At 43.6% G+C, this 26,799-nt stretch overlaps 2 protein-coding genes across 3 annotated transcripts; one reads left to right on the top strand and one right to left on the bottom strand.

The window, feature by feature from the left end:
• Positions 1-4,227: 4,227 nt before the first annotated feature.
• Positions 4,228-8,999, top strand: LOC311148539 (inosine triphosphate pyrophosphatase). Of its 2 annotated transcripts, XM_084185521.1 has the most exons (9): positions 4,228-4,326; positions 5,567-5,624; positions 5,728-5,792; positions 5,903-5,976; positions 6,078-6,109; positions 6,358-6,470; positions 7,745-7,821; positions 8,017-8,168; positions 8,801-8,999. In XM_084185521.1, exons 1-8 carry the CDS (start codon positions 4,264-4,266, stop codon positions 8,153-8,155), a joined length of 621 nt encoding a protein of 206 aa, XP_084041647.1. In that variant the 5' UTR covers positions 4,228-4,263; the 3' UTR covers positions 8,156-8,168; positions 8,801-8,999. The 2 variants fall into 2 exon arrangements, with proteins under 2 accessions (XP_084041647.1, XP_084041648.1); XM_084185522.1 differs by lacking the exon at positions 8,801-8,999 and having other exon boundaries at positions 8,017-8,719.
• A 1,861-nt stretch (positions 9,000-10,860) lies between these two features.
• LOC311148519 (myocilin-like) lies at positions 10,861-26,209 on the bottom strand. The gene is made up of 5 exons (XM_084185500.1): positions 25,350-26,209; positions 17,039-17,104; positions 13,334-13,435; positions 12,117-12,328; positions 10,861-11,937 (listed from the first exon to the last, which is right to left on the bottom strand). Exons 1-5 carry the CDS (start codon positions 25,840-25,842, stop codon positions 11,365-11,367), a joined length of 1,446 nt encoding a protein of 481 aa, XP_084041626.1. The 5' UTR covers positions 25,843-26,209; the 3' UTR covers positions 10,861-11,364.
• Positions 26,210-26,799: the final 590 nt, after the last annotated feature.

The following is a 26,799-nucleotide window of genomic DNA, read 5'->3' as shown; positions in this document are numbered from 1 at the left end:
AGGTAACCAAGGTAAGGTTTGGGACTGATGTATCCATCTATTGGCCCTTTGAGTACATCAACATTTGCCAGTGGATTCAGCACCCTGCTGCTCACAGACTTGATCAGGCTAACCAAGCTGTCAAGTAGCTTAAGAGGATCTACTTGCTCTCCCTCAAAAGCCTTGATGGCCAACTGTACCTCACCCAGCACTGACTTCAAAAAAGTCAGATACAATATGTTTTGAGGATCACTGTACATGGAGTATATAACCTCAGCCATGTAGCAGTGTTCACTGGACTTGGTGACTGCGAAATGCAGCCTAAGCTCCTCCCACTGGTCCAAAATGCGTGAAACCGCGGGTTCAGTAGAGAGCCAACGTGTCGCACACACCTTGGTTATCTGTAAAGGTTTCTCCCCACAGTTGATGGTATCATATATGGCCTTGTAGGCCTCCCTGCGCTTTGGAGACACTGAAAACCAGTTATAAGTCTCCTGTATCAAGTACTCTACACTACGGGGGATGGTGTCATTGGAAGCATGACTTACAGCAAGCTGCAGAGAGTGGCACACACAGCGAATAAGAACCAGATCTTTGAGGCCATACTCCTCCTTCAGCACTTTATGGACCCCATTGTTAATCCCCGTCACAACAGAGGCATTGTCAGTCCATATCCCCAGGAGTTTCTCTTTTTTAAGACAACACTTCTCGAGGAAAGCCACAACAGCACAGGCTATAGATTTGGCATCTCCTCCCTCCAACTCAACAAGCCCCAGAAATGTTGATACAATTGTCTGCTTGGTGTCACTAAAGTACCTTATCACAACCCCCAGGTACTTAGAAACACTTACATCCGTGGACTCATCGAGGAGGAGGCTGAAACGCTGGTCACCCACATCTGCGACCAACTTTTTCAGGAAGTATGGTGCTAGAACACCATTAATAATTTATGTGCACTTTGTTCTGTGCATTTTGAAGTGGGTAGCAGCAGTGGAGTCTGAGAAAGCAGCTCTACACGCTTCTCCAATGTGATCACATGCCAGCATGGAACAGTGTTCAGCGATAGCTAATGCCATGGTGGCCTCAGCCTTTTTTGCAGAGTCAATTTTTTTAACCATAAATGGCAGCTTGTTTTGGGTGTAACTGTTATAAGGCTTTGCCTTTTGAGTATGTTTTTGAGTTGTCATGTGTTTTTTTACATCACTAAGTTTGGCGTAGAAATCAGCCTTACAATACAGGCAGTATGCCCGAGTATCATCTCCAATAAACGGCTTCAACCAGCCTTTGAATTCAGGGTTTTTGAGTGTACAGTTTAGACTGAGACATGATGAGCTAGCCAGCTAGATGTTTAGCTTTTGTCACAGAGAGGCACACACACAGTGGACGAGGTGAGTAAGTGACTGAGGCTGTGTGAGTCAAATGCAGTGATTTATTTTTGTGCAGTGATTTATTTTAGACAAAGAACATTTTACATTTACATCCAGCCCTGAATGTAAGCCAGGGCGGGATCAGCCAGTGGCGGCTTCCCGCATGCGCGATTAATTTGCAGTCTGGACGCGGAGGGGTGAACATCTCCTGCTCTGACTGCAGCTGGGAGGGACTGCTGCGCGAGGACTGGGCCGCCTGTGAGTGCTTTGGGACGGGGGTGGGGCACGGCAGCACCCGCTGCTCGTTGAGAAGAGTAAGAACGATATGTGCTTTCACGTCAGAGTCTCCAAAAGTCTCCAATAACACCAGAAAAAGTCGCTAGATCTGTCGCTAGTCGATTTTTTGAAAATGTGTCGCTAGAGGGGTCTGAATACTCGCTAAATATAGCGACAAAGTCGCTTAGTTGGCAACACTGCTCCAAAGGAACAGATAGCCAATTATAATATTAGTTTGGCTTGACAGTCGGGAAATATTCCCGCCTCAAGTCCAGGGCTATAAATCACATCCTTCAATGTACCAAACTCGCAGAGACACTGTGAACATGCTGCAAGATTAATCTACTGTAAATAACACTGCTGCACTCATGGCAGTGAGAGAGAGAGAGGGTGTGTGAGTGTGTGAGGGAGTGCAGTCTAAAATCAGAAGTGGGGGGGGGGGTTACTCTAGCAGCACAGTGATATCTATCTGAGGGCTGCAGGTTGCTGCTCCACTACTGTTAATGTATAGCACTCCACGTAGGGTCTTCCTTGCCTCAACCTTCTCCCCCGGAACACAGCAGCACCTCATTGACCTCCCCCTCGATGCCCCGGGAAAGCACACGCGGGAACACACCGCGCACACGACCCAACACAGTCACGACACACCAGGTTTAACATGAACACACCTGGGCAGGGAGGAGGGGGGCGACAGAGAGGAGGGAGTATATAATATGGTGACATACAAGATACAACTGGATAATACACCTAGGTCTACAGGCTTTGGACATTTTTTAAATGTTGATTTTGAAAATAAACCATGCTAGCCCATTGAAAGAGCCCATTGTCTGGCTAGAGTACCTCGAGGTGTCAGCAGCTTGCCAACTCTCTCCAGGAAGGCAGGAGGAAGACCGCTCAACCCCAAACCAGGGTCCTTACTGTCCACATGATGACATCATACTGATGGCCACCTGGACAGGTAAGAGAATACAATGTTAATCATGTGCATGGTAGAGGTTACACATTTGCTCTGGAAGTCACCTTCTATTTCCCCGTCCCACCTTAAATGTGTATTGTCTATCTCTTTCTCATCCCTCTTAGCCCCCCCAGCCATCCCTGAGCCACCTCCAGCACCGCAGGGTCCAGCTCCACCCCCTCCACCCTGGCTCCAGGAACGAAGTCCAGCCCTCCTCCACCCAGCCCCACCAGGAGAACTGACACTAGGACGTCTAGAGAGGGAGGGTGGGACAGACAGAGGTGGAGGTTAGAGGAGATAGAATATATTTAGCTGATTCATCAGACCTGAAGTGTCAAGTGAAAAAAATTCCTGCAGGCAAATAAAAGTAGATTTGAGAAAAAGTGTAAAACACAGACCGGTGTTTGGCAGGTATGTGGGGATAGGCACGAAGCGACTGACTTGCAGACACACCTACCTTTGTTGTGATTGGTGCCCACCCCTAGCAAGGAGTGGCAAGGAGATCAATAAACCCTTCAACTTCGGGACACACTCGTGACTTGAAGGAGGCAATTATGTTCCATATTGAAATAATAAAACAAGCATTAAATTCAAATTAACAAATTCCCCAAATGTATAAGTCAAAAATGTATGTAGCAACTAAAGATTATAGCTTTAAAGTGACTGTCCAGTGTTTCCAGATTTCTATGAAATATGACCTATAATTACAATACGAGTTAAATAGTTTTCCTTCCTATTTTTTTTTTTATTAAGCATGTTAAAAAGCACATTGTCTGTGTTGGAATGGTGTACCCCAACAACAGAATGGTATGGGCGTATACCGGTTTAAAAAAATATTCACGCGAGTAGACCGCTGATTGGCCAGCTCATCCTCCTAAACAGTATGACATTATACTCTATGAGGAAATAGCAAGCAATTTTGAAACAGTCTGTTTGATATACAAATTGAGATAGGGATTTTTAAGTGTTTTTTTTTCTTCCACTTATGATTTGACCACACATTTGAGTATAGAACGAGTCAACAACATTATTTGGGTATGAGTTAAAAGAATATGAACCTTTAAAAAGTGCGATTTTCACTGGAAAGTTACTATAAGACACAACACACTTGGAGTGCAACTCTATGTGCAGGGCTGTCTAGCTACTCCACATCCTCACACCCCCAGCCTTCTCTTCTTGAAGAAGCGTTCCAAGTACTCAGCAGAGCTGAACTCCTCGGCAGTGCGAGTTAGAACACTAATCTTCACTAGCTAGCTAGGTGTATCCTGGTGTATATCTGTAGGCTACTTGTATACAAACTGATATGTAAGGCAACTTCCGAATAGCTTTGAACAAGCTAGCTAAGATTCAGTCACTTGCAGGATATCATAAGTGGTAACCTACTAAGTTACAGTGCATAGATAGCAATTGTTGTATTGTCAATTTGTCAAAAAAATGCCGTTCTCTAGCTAGAAATGGTTGCATTTTAAATCCCCTTCTTCCCCACATGGTTTGTTCACCCGGACATTATTCCCAGCTCTACACAACAACATTCCGATTGGATAGCGCTGAATAGGCGGAGTTCTTAGCCTTACGCTGATTTGCTGAGATTCTTGGCAGTGGCCTGTCATTGGCTGATGCAATTTTCGGATGTCTTTGAGTTCTGGTTTGTCAGTTATTATCTTCCAGACATCAAGAGGCTTCAGCATGGCTGTCCCAGCGGGGAGATCTGTTGTCTTCGTGACTGGAAACGCAAAGAAACTAGAAGAGGTGGGAAATGCTTCAGAAAATGTATTATCCTCTGTAGAAATGAACCTGGATTAACATTTAAACGTTCCAAAGTGAGCCGTTTATTAGAGGCTCCAGCCGACTCCTGAAGGAATGGAATGTCTGACAGCGGGAAATGCGGTGGTGGCCAAATTTTAGATTACACCTGCAGAGATCAAATGTTTTGATATATCATTAATCGCTATGTCAATGGCTTGTGCACATGAACTGGGTTACAGGAGTCTTGCATGTTTAACAGTAAAGCACCATACCAGCAGGTGGCATACAAGCCTTACACCAGGGATGGGCAACTTTGATGGGAATGGGGGCCACAAAAAAACCTGAACTCCTCATGGCTTGCGGGTCTGCGTACCCACATCCAAGCCCTAGCCTTTTGGGGGCCCAACGCAAAATGTTGTTGGGGGGCACCCATCCCCACTTTGCGAGCAAAACAATTTAGCGTTATTTTACCGTTAATTTCCTGCAATTCTACACATTTTTCCACTGGGCCTAGAGAAAATGTAGCAGTTTTAAAGCATGTCTCCTGCAATTCTACTCATTTCGCCATGGGACGGAGAGAAAAATGTGCAGTTTTACAGCTAATTTCCCGCAATTGTACACATTCTGCCATAGGGTGGATATAAATGTTAGCCGTTTTTAATATTTAAAAAATATATATTAAAAAAAAATTTTTTGCAGGCCTCCTGTAGCTCAGTTGGTAGAGCATGGCACTTGCAACGCCAGGGTTGTGGGTTCGATTCCCATGGGGGGGCAGTATGAAAAATGTATGCACTCACTAACTGTAAGTCGCTCTGGATAAGAGCGTCTGCTAAATGACTAAAATGTTTTTTAATATGATATCTGAGTGAAAGTGACTAACAAAATCAATGAAGGCCCCTGGGTCTGTAATTCGACCATGATTACTACAAGTTTAGATAGCTGGCTGCTAAACTAACTTACCAATCTAAAATATTTTCACGGACATGGGCTAATTGAGTGACTGACATAACAAGAGTAAAACTGCTGATGCACAATCACATTTTTAGATTGCACTATTCTAACTCTAAGCAGTAAGTTGAGACCCCAACTGGGTTCATAAAAAAAAAAAACTTTTTGAAGGGGGGAATTGATCTGCGGGGGGCAGCGGGCCCGCCAGTTGCCCATCCCTGCTTTATACATAACACTGCAGACCAACTCACAAGTTCATGCCATCATAAAAGACTGCTGTTCTTTGTCTAACCAGGTGATTCAGATCTTGGGGGACAAGTTTCCCTACAAACTAGTGTCCAAGAAGATTGACTGTGAGTTAACTTTCTCAATGGAATGACGAGATAGATGTATACCTAATCAATACATCTCTGTTATGTCTTCATGTGGGACTAAATTACTGTCCATCTTTCTCAGTGCCTGAATACCAGGGGGAACCAGACGAGATCTCTATACAGAAGTGTAAGGAAGCAGCAAAACAGGTGTGTCATTGTGGACTGTTCTTTTCTGTGTGCTGTTGTAAAAAGGTCTGGATAAGTGATATGTGTATAAATGCTCATCTGACCTGGTCTGTCTGTGTCTATTCTCTCAGGTTGATGGGCCAGTCATAGTGGAGGACACCTGCCTGTGTTTCAGAGCATTGGGAGGTCTACCAGGACCCTACATGTGAGTAGGCCTCTATAACCTCTCTGTAGAGCCTGTGATCGGATGCTCTAATATGACAAATCATTTATTGAAAATGTGTCCTTTTTTTTGTGTGTGTGTAGAAAATGGTTCCTGGATAAACTTAGGCCTGAAGGTAAATGATGACTCATCTATGAATTAATGAGTACAGTTACTTAAATGTAATGTTTGAGTGCAGTGGAGGGTTCTGAGGGGAGGACGGCTCATAAAAATGGCTGGAACGAAGCTAATGGAATGGCATCAAACCATGTGTTTGATGTATTTGATACCATTCCAGCTATGACCACGAGCCTGTCCTCCCCAATTAAGGTGCCACCAACCTCCTGTGATTGAGTGTGTGTAACCCTCTCTCCTGCTTTCCAGGTCTGTATAAGATGTTGGCTGGGTTTGAAGATAAGTCAGCCTGGGCTCTGTGTACCTTTGCCTTCTGTCCAGGGAAAGAGGAGCCTGTACAACTCTTCAGAGGGATAACTGAGGTCAGAATATAGTTTCAAATTTAGTTTTAATGTAACGTGCACAAGTACAGTGAAATGCCTTTCTTGCAAGCTCCAAACCCAACAATGCAGTAATCAATATCAATGTAGCACAAAAAAAAAAAACGATAAATAGAAATAAGAAGAAAGTAAGAAGCTATATACCGAGTCAGTTCCAATACCATACTTACAATGTGCGGGGATACTGGAGTGATAGAGGTAGATATGTACACTGCCCTACAAAGGCAAAACGCAGTAACTACGTCATTTATTTTACTCCAAAATCTGACTTCAAAGTATTTTTCTGTCTAGACAGACAGCAATTTCTGATACTCTATGGTATATTCTGATCAACTGGCTTGTTCTTGTGTCAGGAAAACTAAATACCACATTAAATGATAATATACCTTGCCATTACAACAGATGAAAGATTTTTGACCAAATTCGTAGTTACTGCGTTTTGCCTTTTGTAGGGCAGTATAGGGGTAAGGTGACTAGGCATCAGGATATATGATAAACAGAGTAGCAGCAGTGTAAATTATGATTGTATGCGAGTGTGTGTATGTAGCGTCAGTATAAATGTGTGTGCATGTTATGTGTGTGTTGGAGTGTCAGTGTGCGTGAGTGTGTAGAGTCCTGTGAGTGTGCATAGAGAGTGTAAAAATAAAATACAAAGGTCAACTCAGATAGTCTGTGTAGCCACTCTGTTAGCTATTCAGCAGTCTTATGGCTAGACGCTGTTCAGGAGTCTGTTGGTGCCAGACTTGATGCACCGGTACCACTTGCCATGCGGAAGCAGAGAGAACAGTCTATGGATTGGGTGGCTGGAGTCTTCAACAATTTTCCGACCCTTCCTTTCTCACCGCCTGATATAGAGGTCCTGGATGGCAGGGAGCTCGGATGTACTGGGCTGTCCGCACCACCCTCTGTAGCACCATGTGATCGTGGGCGGTGCTGTTGCCATACCAAGCAGTGATGCAGCCAGTCAGGATGCTCTTAATGGTGCAGTTGTATACTTTTTTTGAGGATTTGAGAGCCCATGCCAAACCATTTCAACTTCCTTGAGGGGGAATCAGTCCACGATCAGCTCATTGGTCTTACTGACGTTACCCAGAGTGACTTACAGTAGTGACTGCATACTTTTTCGTAATTATTTGTACTGGTCCCTGTGGGAATCGATCCCACCACTACATTACAAGCACCATGCTTTACAACTGAGCCACACTCACTCTGCATGCTTGCTTTGATAAACATATATTTTTTCCCTAACTGTTTAGGGGCACATTGTAGAGCCTAGAGGCCCAAGAGACTTTGGATGGGACCCCTGTTTCCAGCCAGACGGATTTGACAAAACGTAAGCAGGACTTTTATTTTACGAGCAGGAGTCTGTGTTTATGTATCACACTTTATTACTCTCCTACTATACCTCTAGGGGGCAGTAGATGTCTATTTTATGTATTGACAACATCAGTATGAAGAAAACCAATGAAAGTGATTATTGCCAGCTCATTGATTGTTGCTTCTCTCATTCTCTCCCTGGTCCCTGTAGTTATGCTGAGCTACCTAAGGAGGTGAAGAACACAATTTCCCATCGGTACCGAGCCCTGGCAGCCATGTCCGAACACTTATCCTCTCAGGCCAATGACAAAGGCACACCAGACGCCAAGAAGAAGAAACACAACGACTAACCACTGATCTAGGGTCAGTTCACCCTACCCCCATTCTTAACCTTAACCATCAGGGGGATACAAAACCTATCTGACTCTTTATCAGTGGTTAGGGGCAACTTCTACCTACTCTGACCAATCGCTCAACAAACAGTTGAGACTGAGCTAACCAATCAGACAGGGACAAACTCAGGGACAAACTTGTGCAGATTAGACAGTTCCACACTGGTCAGCAAGTTCGAACCTCATCTGCCAATGATTTAGACCACACTCCGTCCTCCATCATTTGTCTTAAAGAAAAAAAAATTGTACCTTCTCAAAAAATAAGGATTTGGTTGATTCTTTGTTCAGAGTCAAGTCGCTTGTGTTGAACATTGAATCTGCTTTTCTCAAACTGAAAGAGCTCATCAAATCAGGATTATGTGGGTTTTATGCACCAAAATGTGGTTCTAGTTCAAGACTTTCTGCTTTCTAAACTGTAGTCCCCAAACCAAGACTGCTGTATTTGTGATTTGTTAGAGGCGGGTTCTGTGAGTGTGTGTAGTGCCCCAAGAGGAGTGCATAATAAAGCATAAATATTCTGTCTTTCTGAGTTTGATCTCTTTTTAAAGTAGTAACTCAATGTTTTCTCTCCTGTTTGTCACATTTTCACTCCCCCTCTCTTAGTCTTTTGCCCTTATCACATACCCCCCACTCCCCCCTCTCCAGCAAAGGTCTCAGGAGTGGATGTCTGGACAAACACTCATGAATGCAGCTGATGGCGAAAACAACTAAACTAACAAGTCAACCTGCACCTCCATTAAAATCAGTCAATGTCAGTCTATGTACAAATTCATACAAAGGTCTAATAAAGGTTATCTATTCTAAATAACAATGACTTGTTCGTTTTTGTGTAAAATCAATGACTTCTAGTAGGCACGCATGACATTAAGTCGCTTTGGATAAAAGTGTCTGCTAAATGGCATATATATATATATATATATATATATATATATATATACAGTCAAAAGTTTGGACACACCTACTCATTCAAGGGTTTTTCTTTATTTTTACATTGTAGAATAATAGTGAAAACATCAAAACTATTAAATAACCCATATGGAATCGTGTAGTAACCAAAAATGTGTTAAACAAATCAAAATATATTTTATATTTGAGATTCTTCAAATAGCCACCCTTTGCCTTGATGACAGGTTTGTACACTCTTGGCATTCTCTCAACCAGCTTCATGAAATAGTCACCTGGAATGCATTTAAATTAACAGGTGTGCCTTCTTAAAAGTGAATTTGTGGAATTTATTTCCTTCTTAATGCGTTTGAGCCAATCAGTTGTTTTGTGACAAGGTAGGGGGGGTATACAGAAGATAGCCCTATTTGGTAAAAGACCAAGTCCATATCATGGCAAGAACAGCTCAAATAAGCAAAGAGAAACGACAGTCCATCATTACTTGAAGACATGAATGTCAGTCAATACGGAAAATGTCAATAACTTTGAACGTTTCTTCAAGTGCAGTCGCAAAAACCATCAAGCGCTATGATGAAACTGGCACTCATGAGGACCGCCACAGAAAAGGAAGACCCAGAGTTACTTCTGCTGCAGAGGATAAGTTCATTAGAGTTACCAGCCTCATAAATTGCAGCCAAAATAAATGCTTCACAGAGTTCAAGTAACAGACACATCTCAACATCAACTGTTCAGAGGAGACTGCGTGAATCAGGCCATCATGGTCGAATTGCTGCAAAGAAACCACTACTAAAGGACACCAATAAGAAGAGACTTGACTGGGCCAAGAAACACGAGCAATGGACATTAGACTGGTGGAAATCTGTCCTTTGGTCTGGAGTCCAAATATGAGATTTTTGGTTCAAACCGCTGTCTTTGTGAGACGCGGTGTGGGTGAACGGATTATCTCTGCATGTGTAGTTCCCACCGTAAAGCATGGAAGAGGAGGTGTTATGGTGTGGGGGTGCTTTGCTGGTGACACTGTCTGTGATTTATTTAGAATTCAAGGCACACTTAACCAGCATGGCTACCACAGCATTCTGCACCTATACGCCATCCCATCTGGTTTGGGCTTAGTGGGACTATCATTTGTTTTTCAACAGGACAATGACCCAACACACCTCCAGGCTGTCTAAGGGTTATTTTACCAAGAAGGAGAGTGATGGAGTGCTGCATCAGATGACCTGGCCTCCACAGTCCCCTGACCTCAACTCAATTGAGATGGTTTGGGATGAGTCAGACCGCAGAGTGAAGGAAAAGCAACCAACAAGTGCTCAGCATATGTGGGAACTCCTTCAAGACTGTTGAAAAAGCATTCCAGGTGAAGCTGGTTGAGAGAATGTCAAGAGTGTGCAAAGCTGTCATCAAGACAAAGGGTGGCTATTTGAAGAATATCAAATATCAAATATATTTTGATTTGTTTAACACTTTTTTGGTTACTACATGATTCTATATGTGTTATTTCATAGTTGTGATGTCTTCACTATTATTCTACAATGTAAAAATAAAGAAAAACCCTTGAATGAGTAGGTGTGTCCAAACTTTTGACTGTATATATATATATATATATATATATATATATATATATATATATATATATATATATATATATATATATATATATATGCCATTTAGCAGACACTTTTATCCAAAGCGACTTAATGTCATGCGTGCCTACTAGAAGTCATTGATTTTACACAAAAACGAACAAGTCATTGTTATTTAGAATAGATAACCTTTATTAGACCTTTGTATGAATTTGTACATAATGTAATAATGGTGTACAATGCACAGGTCAGAATGAGTTTTATACACACTACAGTTTGTATGATGACCAATGATACAGTATGCAAGAAGTAGACTTTATTATTTATCCTTTGCCCCCCACCTCCCTTTCAACACCACATCAAAACACAATAAAAGCAGAACTCTGACGACCAAACAGTAGAAAAATAATTCCTCTATAAACATGTTTGTGGACCGTGCCACAGCAAAAGCCTTCCCACTGAAACAAGATACCTGCAGGGGGTTTCATTCATAACACAATTTGCTTGAAAAAGCTTCATCTCAATCACTGCTGTGGCCAGTTTTGGTAACTACTAGACCTACGCATTGATGAAGGTGGTGAATAATAGCATTCTAACCACTGACTACCACACTAACTGCTCTAAAGCTGTCAGTCCTTGTAGGACAGACAAGAGAAAGTCATTTTTTTGTGGTGAGTTCCTCTACTGGTGGCCCAGCCTGACGTCGTAGGAGACAATGTGGAAGTTGTCCCAGGCGTGCAGCTTCCTTTGGGCAGGGTTGTAGTCCACCATGCTGTTGTAGCGGTACTTATTCCTGAAGGGTAGCGCCACCTGCTTCCCCTGGCCAGTAGCTGTGTCGAACATAAAGTTGATGGTGGTGTTAGGAGCCGTGTAGCTGGCAACTGTGTAGAGACGGCCACAGATGACGAAGGCGTTAGCCACGCTGTTCTTCCTGATCCTGGTCTCCCAGCTCCTCTTCACCTCCAGGCTGTGTGGGTCCAGCTGGGACACCACAATGGCTCCTTTAGCCTTGTTGGTGCTGTAGATGGCCCACAGGCCCTGTTCGTCCACCCCCAGATCCACGTCGGTGTAGCCGCCCCAGGAGTAGGGGAACTGGCCGTGGAAGCCGGCGTGGGGAAGGTCTCGGCGGGCGGCGATGCTCTCAGACGCCAGGTCGTACCTCAGCAGGGTGCGGCTGCGGCGGCGCTGGTAGTACAGAGAGCCGCGGTACAGAGTCGCTCCTGTACTCTCCACTGGCTCTGGCAACAGCAACACCTTGTAATAAATAATAATAATTCAGTCTGGTCAATGGTCACACTTTACATTATACAACAATATGTTATCATCCTTTAATGGTTAAGGTGGGTTGGTTAGGGGTAAGGCAATCTGATCCTAGATCTATGGTTAAGGTTAGCCTATAGGTCTATCCCATACCAGTCAGTCCAGTCACCCACCTTTGAGGGGAAGCCTTTAGAGAGCTGGTCCATGTCCTCGTAACCAAACAGCTGTCTGACCTCTGACCCCACTGTATTGATGCGCCACACCATCTTCCCTCCGTAGGGCACCACAGCCTCCGGGTCCTGCATCCACACCCCATACTTACCAGCTATACTGTCAGCCTTACGATGGGACACTGGCTCACCTATTGATATCAACTCCCCACAGCCTGGGAGAGAGGAGGGGGGGGGGGGGGGGGGGGAGAGAGAGAGAGAGGGCAGTTAGAGAGATGAAAAGAGAGATGGATAGAGAGGGTGTGGGTAGTTATAGGGACAGGGTTGTTAGATGTCAGGGGTGAAGATGCTATTTTATACTATTGAGATGCACCCTGGAAGAGAGATAGACAGAGGAGAGAGGTGTGTGTAGAGATCTGTAGTAAATCATGTTTTTGGATAGGGGTATGGAGGGAAGAGGTCATGGCTGCTGAAAGATCTGAGAGATGATCATTTCTCATAATGGAGACAGATAGCAGGTCTACAACGGTTTGACATCTCTGCTAATTAACAAGCCCTATGAGAGTGTGTGTGGTACCGAGTTAGTAGAAGAGCATCTGAGCTGAGAGTCATCAGATACAGGAAGGAATCCTCCACCACTTCAAGCCTCTCACTGGGAAAATGATCAGGCTGCTGTATATTTACCTCTTCCTAAAATACCTTTAGGATATTCACGACAGAGGGGTGTGTGTAAGGGTGGGGGGGTTATATAATTATATACAGGCACAGTCCTCAATGATATGAATAACTCCAGCACAAACAATCTCAGCATGTTTCTTTTGTCAATGTTTCAGGGTTTTTCTAGGTGTGACAGAAACTGCAACGGAAATGTGCAGAGGTAAACATGTATGATGGAGGTAATGTTATGCCACTCAGTATCTTCAGTAGAGCTTCAGTGGATCTCTCCCTGTCAGGCACTAAACATATACAAACACATGCAGTCCCTCATGTTCTGGTGTTGGTATTTGCCCTGGCATTGATCTGGTATTCAGTGTTATTCTTGCCTGACTTGCCTGTGTATTAATAGCAGTATTTGTTTTGGGGCTGTCAGCAGGGGAAGTGTTGTGTTTGCATGATTAGCTGTGCAGGGGTGGAGAGGGGGTTACTGTGTAATAGTATTGGGACTGTTGGGACCGCATCAGGTTAATTAACTATTTGATATGTCCAGGTGTGTGTCTCACCTGTGCTGTCCTCTTGGTCCTCAGTACTAGGAGCAGGAACCTCAGTCACCTCAGCCTTCAACTCCTGGAACCCTGCATTACCACCGTACTGCCATGCTGGGTCTAGAAGGGGGAGGAGAGAGAGTGACAGAGCCAGAGCCAGAGCGAGAGCGAGAGCGAGAGCGAGAGCGAGAGCGAGAGCGAGAGAGAGAGAGAGAGAGAGAGAGAAAGAGAGAAAGAAAGAGAAAGATTGATTGAGGGAGAGAGAGAAAGAGAGAAGTCAGAAAACAACCAGTGATACAATGTTGAGAAGCTCTGATTGAGACACGGGCTTTGAGGTGTCGAGTTCTGCCTCCATCAATTAATCAATCGTCAATTGCAGTGCTCTCCAACCCTGGACCTAGAGAGAGCTTCAGAGTGGGAACTGTGCAGGCTTTAGTTCCAGTCCAGCACTAACACACATCGCCCCAACACAATGTAGAGATTGTGAGTGGATGTGTTTTTTTTTATGTCTTTGTATTAGGCTACACATTCTGAATGTGTTTTTCTCATGATTATCAAGACTATGATTAGAAAGATAGGCGTATGCCTACATTTTGTGATTTTCATTAGAAGACTAACTTGACTTACATCTCAAACAACCAGCCTAGTTTGGTCGTTGCTCATGAAAAAAGTATACTCATTGCAAGTGATTGTAAAAAAACAATACAGTCATGATTAAAGGAACTATGCAACTGTAACTGTGTGTGTGCAGATGATCAGTACATGCAAATGAGCTGTACCTAATAGTTTGCACATGCTAATTCTGTTTTCATTATGTGACCAAGCTATATATCCACCGGTATGGGCACATAATGCCAACTGAATGGGCTCGGGCGCATCTGATCGGGCACTAAACAGTTGAATGAAAAAATATCTGCTGCTAAACGATTCTCCAATAATGACCCTCTTTGATTGTGCCAGGACACAGGAACTGCAGAAACTGCCAACAATTTGGGGGGGCCTAATCCATCAGTTTAATTTGCAGATTGTTGGTATGCTAATAATCCCAGGATTCTGTCGAAATAGAGCACTGTGCCCTCCCTCAACATTCATTTATTTTTGAGGAGGTCACCAAGAAGGAGCTACAATGGAACTACGATATTGCTGATGCTGGCCCCAACAAGCCATGGAACATTGTCCTGGTGCATAATGGCTACATTTACAGAGAGGATGGCTTTACCGCAAATAAGCAGTTCTGGAAGAGCACTGACTGGTTATGATCTGTACAAGTCTAAAGGTTGCATCATCCTCACTGCTGGGCGCGTCACAAAGATAGCGGGACAACACAACCATGCCATGGATGGATTGGAGATTGTGGAAGATTGGCTGGTGATGAAGGAGGGACTGGAGACCCAGACGTGTGAATGTCCATTCGGTGGTTGTGATTATTATTTTGTTGCCTGAGTAAGCCCTTTAGAACAGGAGGACCTACTGAACAACCAGGTGCCCCTGTACCGACCCTCTACAACCTGCTCATCCCTGAGAGCTACCATGGTACGGTGGGTGGAGAGCTATTCCTCCAGCATGACAGAGGACCAGGACAAGACAGGTTTCTCATCTTCACAACGACACGAAACCTGGATTTCCTGTGCCAGTCTGTGTCCTGGTGTGTACTGCCCTACAAAGGCAAAGTGCAGTAACTACTGTACGTAAAAAAATGCAAAATATCTAGACAAACAGCAATTTCTGGTGATTCATTATATATTCTAATCGACTGGCTTGTTCTTGTGTCAGAAAACGAAATACCACATTAATCAGATAATATACCTTATTATAATATTAAATCAACGATTTTTGACCAAATTCGTATTTACTGCACTTTGCCTTTGTAGGTCAGTGTAGATGGATCGTTCAATGCGGCCCCACCTTTGTTACGGCAGTTGTACACCATTTTCGGGGTTGTGACAGTCGACTGTGATTCCAGTAGCCTATATTTTTGTCTGGGGTAAGCATCAACAATTAGTATACTACTGATGTTGTATTAAGGGTTCATTTTCAAAATGACAGCAATGTCGAGTTGAACATGCAATTAATCTGAAACTAAGTTTCAAGTGAGAATTAGGCAGGTCTGATGCAGAAAGATAAAGGAAATTCTTGCCTACTTCACACATATTTAATTTAATTTTTGCAAAGAAATGAGCTACTGAAAGCACCACCAAGATTTAAAATTAGGTCAACTACCACCCAGCCACTGCACAATGTAGTTCAATTACTAGTTGAATTACAAGTAGTTCACTACTCCCCCACACTGGTTGGAGGCACTGAGGAGGCCGAGGCCTGAGATGAAACCAGACTCCATCTTGACTGACTTCAAGCCAGTAGCTGTGAATGCCTTGAAGTCAGTGTTTCTAGAGGTCCACATTCAGTGTTCCTTCTTCCATCTGAGCCAGAAATGTTGACAGTATATTGAATACGAATTTGTGCCAAGCCAGCTGGCATCAAGGTACCGCAGCGACACCAATTTCCCTCTCCACCTCAAGATGCTCCCTGCACTCGCGTTCATCCCACCCTCTGATGTAGAGAGATGCTATGAAGATCTGGAGGAGCTGATATTCCCCACATCCTCTGAGGACCGGGAGCTGCGCAAAATTGTGAGCCACTTTGAGGGACATACATTGGGCACTGGAGATCATTTTGAGCAATCTTCACCAAAAGAGCACCGGCATTTGTTTATTTCCGAAATGTGGAACTACTACGATGCTGTCAAGCAGCAAGACTTTGTGGAGGTCAATAAGGAAGTGACGGACTGGCGTCGGGCCTTCGGGCCATTTGCTGGTGCCACACACCCCACGGTTTTGGAGTTCATCGATGCCCTGCGACAGCAACAGGCTCTGACTGAACCTCAACTGGAGCAGTACCTCGCTGGCAACCTACCACCACCAGAGAGTCTGCAGTAGCTTGGAGAAGGTAAAGCGGCTTGTGGAGGACTACCACAATCTACCCCTAATGGATTACCTGTGACGCAATGCCTACACATTCCAGCTGCAGGTGTGATGACTGCAACACAACAACCCTCATGAGCAGACTGAACACTTCCTTGCACATCCGTCCATGACACTGGACTGGATACTGCCCACTGGACAAAAACTGGTTGAATCAACGTTGTTTCCACGTCATTTCAACAAAATAACTATACGTGGTGACGTTGAATCAATGAGGAAAAGTGATTGGATTTGCAAAAAGTCATCAACGTAAGGGAATTTCGTATTTTTTTCACCCAACTTTTAACCTAAATCTAATAACATGGTGACATTTTTTGTTGATTTCACGTTGAATTCACATTTGTTGACAACTCAACCAAAACTAGATGTTGAAATGACTTCATGGCCTAACTGGTCTACTTTTATTTTAAATCTATTTTATGGCCTATTTTTTTATTATACTCATTTTGTTGTAAAACTGGGATCTTTGTGAATAAAGTTTTTATTCTGAATTATTGGTTCACTTTATTCATTCTTTTGAAATAAGATTTGTACACACACATGCAAACACATACTCAGTGGTACCACAGAAGCTGTGGTCCTCTGTAGCTCAGCTGGTAGAGCATGGCGCTTGTAATGCCAGGGTAGTGGGTTCGATCCCCGGGACCACCCATACGTAAAAATGTATGCACGCATGACTGTAAGTCGCTTTGGTTAAAAGCGTCTGCTAAATGGCATATTACATTACATATTACAAGCTTACCTCTCAAACTGCCAGTGTCCCCTTGTCTTCCAGGTCTGGATACCAGGTGAGAGAGAACACCAGCACCTGCAAACACATAATGGATTTAGTATCACGCACACTTTTTAACATCACAGTACAATGGACACACTGACTGACAGCACCATTCCTGACCATGCAGTGACCATCGAGCCAAGAGCAGCCTACACCAGCAAGCCATGGGGTATCTGTGTGTGTGAGGGGGTCTCTGGCAGCACTACTGACAGCAGGGAATGTAAGAGGAGGAAACAAACACTCCAGAGTGGATTCCCAGCTGCTGTGGAGTCTGCCGGACTGTTGAACACACACACACACACACACGCGACCTTTAGTCTTGAAGCCCCCGACCTGCCTTGCTACCACAGTTAGCCATTCCTCATACCAGTTTAGTTCAACTGGAACAACCTCAACAATTCCCCCAAGCCTCACCCCTCACTCCCCCTCCCCTCTGCTCCATACCCTACCCCCTCCCTTCAGCCCCCCAGAGAACCATTACAGTTGAGAGTGTTGATAAACAGCAGCAGTGACTCGGTCTATAACAGTGAAGGATGCTAACGTGTTAACGTGTTTACAGCCTCATAATTATGCAATGCGTGTGTGTGAAGAGTTTACAGGCTCCTAATGAGCCATAATGACGCAGAACATGTTAATCTTAGCATCTGGAAACTAATGTTGATTTCCTCTTTTGATGAAGACCCACATGAAAAAATACTATAGTATACTATGGTATATATTCTATAGTATTCGTTTTTGCAGACTTTACTGTAGTTTTCACTGTAGTATACTGTAGTATTTACAGTTAAGTATAAATACCATATTAAAAGAAAACTGTAGATTATACTATAATAATGAATGTAGTGTTTTTGCGGATTGTAGTATACTGTAGTAGTTACTGTACTGTTTTTGCAGACTGTAGTATAATGTAATATTTACTGTAGTGTCTTTGCGGACATTATTGTAGTATTTACTATAGTGTTTTTGTTTGATTATCTTTGACACAGAAGTGGAGGCTTTCTCCTTCAGGAAACCTACAGGAGAAATACAAAACTACTGCACATTTTCCAAAACCTGTAGGTAGGTAAGACTGGGGTCTGAACGGATAGTTCAGAGCTTCTGCTGTTTTCTATAACCTGTAGGGAACACCATGTATGGTCTATACTTGTCATGTAGGTTTCTCACTTATGGGTGGCACAAATTGCGAAATGTGGGAGGGGCATGGAAGAGTACATGCACATTTAATGAAGTAGTATTTACTATACTTTAAAAAGTGGCGTGTTTTTGCGGACTGTAGTGTTTTTTTGTGGATAATACTTTAGTATTTACTATAGTATTCTACAGCAGGGTTTCCCGTTTTGGGTTTTAACCAACTCATCATCAAGCTTTGATTATTTGAATCAGCTGTGTAGTGCTAGGGCAAAAACCAAAACGTGCACCCGAGTTTGGGAAACCCTGTTCTACAGTATACTACAACATTCTATAGTAAGTACTACACATGACCGAGGGATACTACAGTGTGTAGTACAGTATTCTACAGTATACTACAGTTTACTATAGAATTCTATAGTAAGTATTTTAGTATTCTATAGTAGTATTTTTTCATGTGGGGAGAAGGGGTGAGTTTGGGGTAAAGCTGGGGGAGAAGGAGGAGGAGAGGTGTGGGGTGTGAAGGGTGGGATACCAGAGTCAAGTTTAACAGGCATAAAATGGAAGAAAGGAGTTTTGAAATGGAGGAAGTACTGCCTGAACGTGCACAATAAGAATGGTCATTTTCGTTTGCTTCTGTTCATGTTTTGTATGACCTGGGTCAATGGATGCTTTCTGGGTGGAAGGGTATGGGGAGAGGAGGGTGGTGGGGTGAGGAGGGGTGAGGGAGGGTGAGGGGAAGAGTCTCGCTTCCCTGAATTACAAAAGTGTTCCCAGGGGGCAAGGTCATTAATTATCTCAGATAAACAAGTGCAAATTGTTTATGTGTGTCAAATCAAATCAAATCGTATTGGTCACATACACGTGTTTAGCAGATGTTATTGCGGGTGTAGCGAAATGCTTCTGTTTCTAGTATATCTAACAAGTAATATCTTACAACATATACCCAATACACACAAATCTAAGTAAAGCAATGGAATTAAGAATATATAAATATATGGACGAGCAATGTCAGAGTGGCATAGATACAGTAGACAGTAGAATAGTATAGAATACAGTATATACATATGAGATGAGTAATGCAAGATATGTAAACATTATTAAAGTGACTAGTGTTCCATTTAATAAAGTGGCCAGTGATTTCTAATCTATGTATGTAGGCAGCAGACTCTAATGTGCAAGTGAATGGCCTTGAAATAGAAGCAGTTTTTCTCTCTCTCTGTGTGTGTGTGTGTGTGTGTGTGTGTGTGTGTGTGTGTGTGTGTGTGTGTGTGTGTGTGTGTGTGTGTGTGTGTGTGTGTGTGTGTGTGTGTGTGTGTGAGTGTGAGTGTGAGTGTGAGTGTGAGTGTGAGTGTGAGTGTGTGAGTGAGTGAGATGGATATAAGGGCAAATCCGGCAGAACATCAAGACCCCAGCAAGTCCTTCCAGACTGAAACACCAAAACATATGAACACTCATACCCATGCTCCCTGAGCATGGCCCAATCAAGCCTTCTAACCCTGTGCTATTAGAGTTATTAGAGCTGAGAGGAGATAAAAGGCTCATATTTGGCTGAAGGTCTCACTCAGTCTCAATCTCTCAGCACAGTCCACCTTCATGTTGCTGTGTAGCAGAGCTGTTGTTCTTGGATGCAGTCATACTCACCATGGGTCTCTTGGCTTGGCTGCTGTTGATAGCATTTATTCTACAACAACAGTGCCTTTTCATAAGCCATTAGAAAACTTACGTAACATAATATATCTAGGTGGGAATGAGTCAGTAACTAAACGTAACTAAACTAAACAAAAAGAAGAAACTATACTATGGAACAAAGATAAATGATATAAAGAATGATAGTAAAAAGCTCTGGAGTACCTTAAATGAAATTCTAGGCAGAAAAGCTAACTCAGCTCCATCGTTCATTGAGGTTGATGGCTCATTCATAACAAAACCCTTTGATATTGCCAACCACTTTAATAACTTTTTTGTTGACAAGATTAGCAAATTTAGGCATGACATGCAAACAACAAATGCTGAGCCTTCATATTCATTCATAACAGACCAAATAATGAAAGACACACACTGTAGCTTTGAATTCTGCAAAGTTAGTGTGGAAGAGGTGAAAAATTAACTACTATCTATAAAAACCACCTGGAACCGACAACCTGGATGGTAAATTACTGAGGTTGGTAGCGGAATACATTGCGACTCCTATTTGCCACATCTTCAATCTAGGCCTAGAAGACGGAGTGTACCCTCAGGCCTGAAGGGAGGCAAATGTCATTCCGCTGCCCAAAAATAGCAAAGCACCCTTTAATAGTTCAAACAGCAGACCAATCAGCCTGTTACCGGTGCTTAGCAAACTTTTGGAAAAAAATGTGTTAGTCCAAATACAATGTTATTTTACAGAAAACAAATTAACAACAGACTTTCAGCATGCTTATAGGGAAGGGCACACAACATGCTCGGCACTGACACAAATGACTGATGATTGGATGAAAGAAATTGATAATAAGGAGATTGTGGGAGCTGTTTTGTTAGACTTCAGTGCAGCCTTTGACATCATTGATCATAACATATTACTGAAAAAACATAGGTGTATGGATTAACATCCTCTGCCTTATCATGGATGGACAGTTACCTATCCAATAGAACACAGAGGGTTTTCTTTAATGGAAGTTGAATGTTCAATGTGGTATACCGCAGGGTAGCCGGCTTGGACCATTATTGTTTTCTGTGTTTACTAATGACCTGACCTTGAATAAAGCCTGTGTGTCCATGCACGCTGACGACTCAACAGTATACACGTCGGATACAACAGTAAAATAAATAACTGACACCCTTAACATAGAACTCCAATCAGTTTTAGAATGGGTAACTAGCAATAGGCTGGTGCTAAATATATAAAAACGAAAAGTATCATTTTTTGGATGAGTCACTCACTCAACCCTAAACCTCATATTGATCTATTATTGAATAATGTGGTTATTGAGCAAGTTGAAGAGACTAAACTGCTGGGTGTCACCCTAGATAGCAAGCATTTCATGGTCAAAACCTATAGACTCAATGGTTACGAAAATGGGAAGAGGTCTGTACATGATAAGGCTTTGCTGTGCTGTCTTGATATCTCAGTCAACCAGACATGTCTTACAGGCCCTAGTTTTGTCGCACCTGGACTACTGTCCAGTTGTGTGGTCAGGTGCGGCAAAGAAGGACATAGGCAAATTGCAGTTGGTCCAAAACAGAGCAGCATGTATTGCACTTAGATGTACACTGAGGGCGAATGTCAATGACATGCATGTCAATCTCTCCTGGCTCAAAGTTGAGGAGAGATTGACTGCATCACTATTGGTCTTTGTGCAAGGTGTTGAAGTTACCGAACTGTCTGTTCAAGCAGTTGGCACTTAGTTCAGACACTCATCGGTATCACACAAGACATGCAACCAGAGGTCTCTTCACAGTCCCCAGGTCAAGAACAAAGGCTGGGAAACACACAGTATTAAATAGAGCCATGACTAAATGGAACTCTCTGCCACCCAAGGTAACTCAAGCCAGCAATAAAACCAGATTCAAAAACCAGATAAAAGAACACCTTATTGCATGACGGGGACTGTGAAGAGAGACACAGACATTTTTATGCATTTTGTATTGTATTTTGCATTGAATTATATTATGTATGTGATACGTGGTTGGGATACACCTGTGATATGTGGTTGTCTCGCCTGGCTATCTTAAGAAGAATACACTAGCTGTGGATCGCTCTGGATGGGAGAGTCTACTGAATGGCTAAATTGTAATGTAAATTTAGTGCTATGTATATTTATGTACATTATGTGTTTTATTTGTTATGTTGTTTCCTGTTTGGACCCCAGGAAGAGTAGCTGCTGCCTTGGCAGCTAGTTGGGGAACCTAATAAACACTAAATACAGAGGTTTCCAGAAACAATATGAGTGGCATCAAACCAACGTCATTGTGGAGGCACAATGTTCACATGGTTGACCATCAGAAACAACCTCATCTTCTAGATGCCTGATTCTGACCTACCAGCCCTTTCTAACCACTGTTTAACCAGGAAGTTCCATTGAGTTAAACAATAAAGGGAGACATTAAAGCATGGCCTGTATTAACATGGCCTGTTTTGATGTTACGCAGTACAGAGCCAACCGTATTTGAACTGGTCTAGTAAACCTGAGCTCTATCTGCTGAGGACAAGAGGGGATTTATAGTGTGTTTGTTAAGCGTTTGGCTGTTAAAACCAGGAACCCACCCGCAAAGGACCCCTTTACCAAGCCTCACCACACTCGTGTGAGCACACACACACGCGACCGCACACCCACACACACACAAACACACACGACCATGCGCACACACACATACACACACGGTTTTACTTCCCTTTTTCATGTGTTTCCTCCTCTCTGAATGTGATCTATTTAAAGAGACCAGCAAATTTGATAAAAGAGTGTGGTGGTATAGCAAGCACAGAGGTATCTAGTGGTGAAAACCTGGTACTTTCACGCTAATTTATAGTAAATAAAACAGGGGGGGAAAAAATCACCTATTTCAAAGTGAATACATGACTAAGTATGGAGAAGCAATACTCCAAGCCACAGCTCCATACTCAAACATAGAAAACTGATACTGTATACTGGTTGTTGGGGTGGAATTGGCATGTGGTGGGGGGTTCCGTGGGTGGCTTTTGACCATTTTGTTGGGATTCCTCATGTCTTACTCATTTGTAGGAAGAAGTTTGGTCCAAATCAGAGATAATTTCTTAACAATCTAAAATGGTGGGTGTCGAAATCCTTGTTCTTGTGCTTTTTGAGGTGGAACAATCCTCTCTATGTTTTAGCCTGCAAATGCTAACATGAGGATCAAACCAGATGCCACAGAGCCATGCAGGGAAATAATGAACTTCTTTTTAGGTTTAGAGTGTAGAAGGGCAGCACTGGAATAATGGGATAGGGGATAGGGGATAATGGGATAGGGAGGTAGTGGATGGGGAGTTGGGGAAGGAGGATTTACGGTGGTGGTGGTGGGCAACGTCAGCTTTACGAGACAACATAAATCCCCCCTCCCCTCCACCTCCCCTCCCCACACAAACACCCTTGATGGTCTGAGTCAAACGTCATCAAAGCCCTAAGGTAAGATGGATGTGGGACTCTAACATCTCGCTTGTCTCTTCTCTAGAACCTTCTCCCTCCCTCCGCTCCTTAAAACAAACAGATAGCTGAGAAACCTGACACTACTTCGGCCTCCTTGTGTTGCCCAAACACAGACATGCACACGAACACACCCACCCACCCATATGCACACAAACAGTTCTGTGGAATCCTCTATGTTACAGGAAAGAGCCTCATCGTTGAGTGTGTGTGTCACATTTTTACTCAGCACTTACAGTTAACTCAGAATCTCCTGACTCTCCTACAAAACCACAAGACACTTGATGTACAGCAAACATACACTACTGGTCAAAAGTTTTAGAACACCTACTCATTCAAGGGTTTTTCTTTATTTTTACTATTTTCTACATTGTAGAATAATAGTGAAGACATCAAAACTATTAAATAACACATATGGAAACATGTAGTAAACAAAAAAGTGTTAAACAAATCAAAATATATTTTATACTTGAGATTCTTCAAATAGCCACCCTTTGCCTTGATGACACCTTTGCACTCTCTTGGCATTCTCTCAACCAGCTTCATGAGGTAGTCACCTGGAATGCATTTCAATTAACAGGTGTTCTTTGTTAAAAGTTAATTTGTGGAATATCTTTCCTTCTTAATGCGTTTGAGCCTATCAGTTGTGTTGTGACAAGGTGGGGGGGGTATACAGAAGATAGCCCTATTTGGTAAAAGACCAAGTCCATATTATGGCAAGAACAGCTCAAATAAGCAAAGAGAAATGACAGTCCATCATTACTTTAAGACATGAAGGTCAGTCAATACGGAACATTTCAAGAACTTTGAAAGTTTCTTCAAGTGCAGTCGCATAAACCATCAAGCGCTATGATGAAACTGGCTCTCATGAGGACCACCACTGGAATGGAAGACCCAGAGTTACCTCTGCTGCAGAGGATAAGTTCCTTAGAGTTACCAGCCTTATAAATTGCAGCCCAAATAAATGCTTCACAGAGTTCAAGTAACAGACACATCTCAACATCAACTGTTCAGAGGAGACTGCGTGAATCAGGCCATCATGGTCGAATTGCTGCAAAGAAACCACTACTAAAGGACACCAATAAGAAGAAGAGACTTGCTTGGGCCAAGAAACATGAGCAATGGACATTAGACCGGTGGAAATTTGTCCTTTGGTCTGGAGTCCAAATTGGAGATTTTTGGTTCAAACCGCCGTGTCTTTGTGAGACGCGGTGTGGGTGAACGGATGATCTCCGCATGTGTATTTCCCACCATAAAGCATGGAGGAGGAGGTGTTATGGTGTGGGGGTGCATTGTTGGTGACACTGTCAGTGGTTTATTTAGAATTCAAGGCATACTTAACCAGCATGGCTACCACAGCATTCTGCAGCGATACGCCATCCCATCTGGTTTGGGCTTAGTGGGACTATCATTTGTTTTTCAACAGGACAATGACCCAACACACCTCCAGGCTGTGTAAGGGCTATTTGACCAAGAAGGAGAGTGACGGAGTGCTGCATCAGATGACCTGGCCTCCACAATCCCCCGACCTCAACCAAATTGAAATGGTTTGGGATGAGTCGGACCACAGAGTGAAGGAAAAGCAGCCAACAAGTGCTCAGCATATGTGAGAACATTCCAGGTGAAGCTGGTTGAGAGAATGCCAAGAGTGTGCAAAGCTGTCATCAAGGCAAAGGGTGGCTATTTGAAGAATCTCAAATATGAAATATACTTTGATTTGTTTAACACTTTTTTGGTTACTACATGATTAAATATGTGTTATTTCATCGTTTTGATGTCTTCACTATTATTCTACAATGTAGAAAATAGTAAAAATAAAGAAAAACCCTTGAATGAGTAGGTGTTCTAAAACTTTTGACCGGTAGTGTATGTCTCCGAGCGGGACTGGAGAACACTTCCACATGCCATTTACAACACAGTCTGTCTATAAGTGGTGTACGTCTCAATCAGGAATCACATGAACTTTCTGTCCCCAGTAGGAGAGAACAGACAGAGATGTTGTTACTCACCTCCGGCAGGTCGCAGACCACTGTCCTGTAGTGGGACGCTGGGTGGCACCAAAGGGGGTTGCGGGTAGCAGGGTCTGCTCTTCAGTCTCTCCGTCTCTCTCTTCATCTCCTCCACCCTCCTCTGAAGCCCCTCCACATCTCTCTCCAGACGCTCCTTCTCTCCCTGCAGCAGGCTCCTCTCTCCCATGGCCTGAGTCAGAGCCTCTTTCAGACCAGCCTGGGACCCAGCCCCAGCCCCAAGCCCAGGACCCCCTGTCTTCCCTCCAGTCAGCCTGGCCACCAATACCTCCAGCAGGCTGAGTCTAGCCTTGAGCCCCTCCATCTCTGGTCCTCCGGAGGCTGTAGGGGGGCAGCTGGTCTCGCTGGGGCTGGGCACGGTGAAGGTGTACTGGCAATGCCCGCTACGGTCGTTTCCCCTCCAGAGAGTGGCACGGTCCTGCCCCTCACCACATTGCAGCAGACAGAACACACAAACATTAAGCAGCAGCCACATGGTGGATACAAACACAACCACACAAGTGGGCTACACACGGATGTAGACTAGACACGGTTCTTCTGGTCTGTCGCACTCTGTCTCGTCAATGTCTCTCCTATTTCACTCTGTGTTTCAGCTCTTCTTTCTCTGTCTTGCTGTTGTAATTGCCCTTCTATCACTTCACTTAGTTCTGGCCCAATTTTCCTCTTTCTCCTTATTTCTTATTGTTCTTTATCTTACTTTATTTCCCTAACGTGTTACTGCAGATTCTTGTTCTTATTCTCGGATTAGTCTGTCTGTTGTCTTGCTGTCTGCCTGTCTGTAACTCTCTCTCTTCTCTCTGTTCTGGTTTGTTTGTTTCTCAGGTCAGGGTCCTCAGGTCTCTGAGTCCCTCTAACAGCTCAGGGATATTTATACCATTTGGGAGGGAGGGAAGGAGGTAGAGGAAAGAGAGGAGAGGTGAAAGGGGGCCAGGGAGGAAGGGAGGGAGGGAGCGAGGAGAGGAAAGAGAGGAGAGGTGAGAGGGGGCCAGGGAGGGAGGGAGGGAGGGAGCGAGGAGAGAAAAGAGAGGAGAGGTGAGAGGGGGCCAGGGAGGGAGGGAGGAGAGGAAAGAGAAAAAGGGAGGAAGAAATGGCAGGAGAGATGGGAGGGGTTAGATACTGTGTGTTTTGGGGATTGTCTCAACAACAAAAACATTCCAGCGCCCTAGGAGTGTTTGTATGTATTTGTGTTTGCACGTGCTTGCTGATGTGTGCATGCATGCATGGGTGTGTGTGCGTGTGCATGTGCAAAGAGGGTAAGCAAGGAGAGGGTGGCTCTCAGTTTCCTTTGCCCTCATCCTTTTGAAATCTCTTGATGTTTCTATATCCAGTAGCCCTCTCTGCCAGCAACCACAGGGCTGGGCTATCTGTAGCTATGTGTGGTGTTTGATTCAGGGGGATAGGGGGGCTTGGCAGGGGAGTTTCCCCAGGGATG

Source organism: Coregonus lavaretus (assembly GCF_964263955.1).
Source record: "Coregonus lavaretus genome assembly, chromosome: 21".
NCBI lineage: Eukaryota > Metazoa > Chordata > Actinopteri > Salmoniformes > Salmonidae > Coregonus > Coregonus lavaretus.
This window is presented reverse-complemented; position numbering and strand designations above follow the sequence as displayed.

Coding starts and splice junctions, on each gene's coding strand:
- LOC311148519 (XM_084185500.1), bottom strand. CDS start 25,842: ATGTGGCTGCTGCTTAATGTTTGTGTGTTCTGTCTGCTGCAATGTGGT. Junction 13,436..17,038: donor GGACACTGGCAGTTTGAGAG/GTAAGCTTGTAA, acceptor TCCCCCTTCTAG/ACCCAGCATGGCAGTACGGT. Junction 11,938..12,116: donor CTAAAGGCTTCCCCTCAAAG/GTGGGTGACTGG, acceptor ATTTATTACAAG/GTGTTGCTGTTGCCAGAGCC.
- LOC311148539 (XM_084185521.1), top strand. CDS start 4,264: ATGGCTGTCCCAGCGGGGAGATCTGTTGTCTTCGTGACTGGAAACGCA. Junction 5,793..5,902: donor GTAAGGAAGCAGCAAAACAG/GTGTGTCATTGT, acceptor CTATTCTCTCAG/GTTGATGGGCCAGTCATAGT. Junction 6,471..7,744: donor TCTTCAGAGGGATAACTGAG/GTCAGAATATAG, acceptor CTAACTGTTTAG/GGGCACATTGTAGAGCCTAG.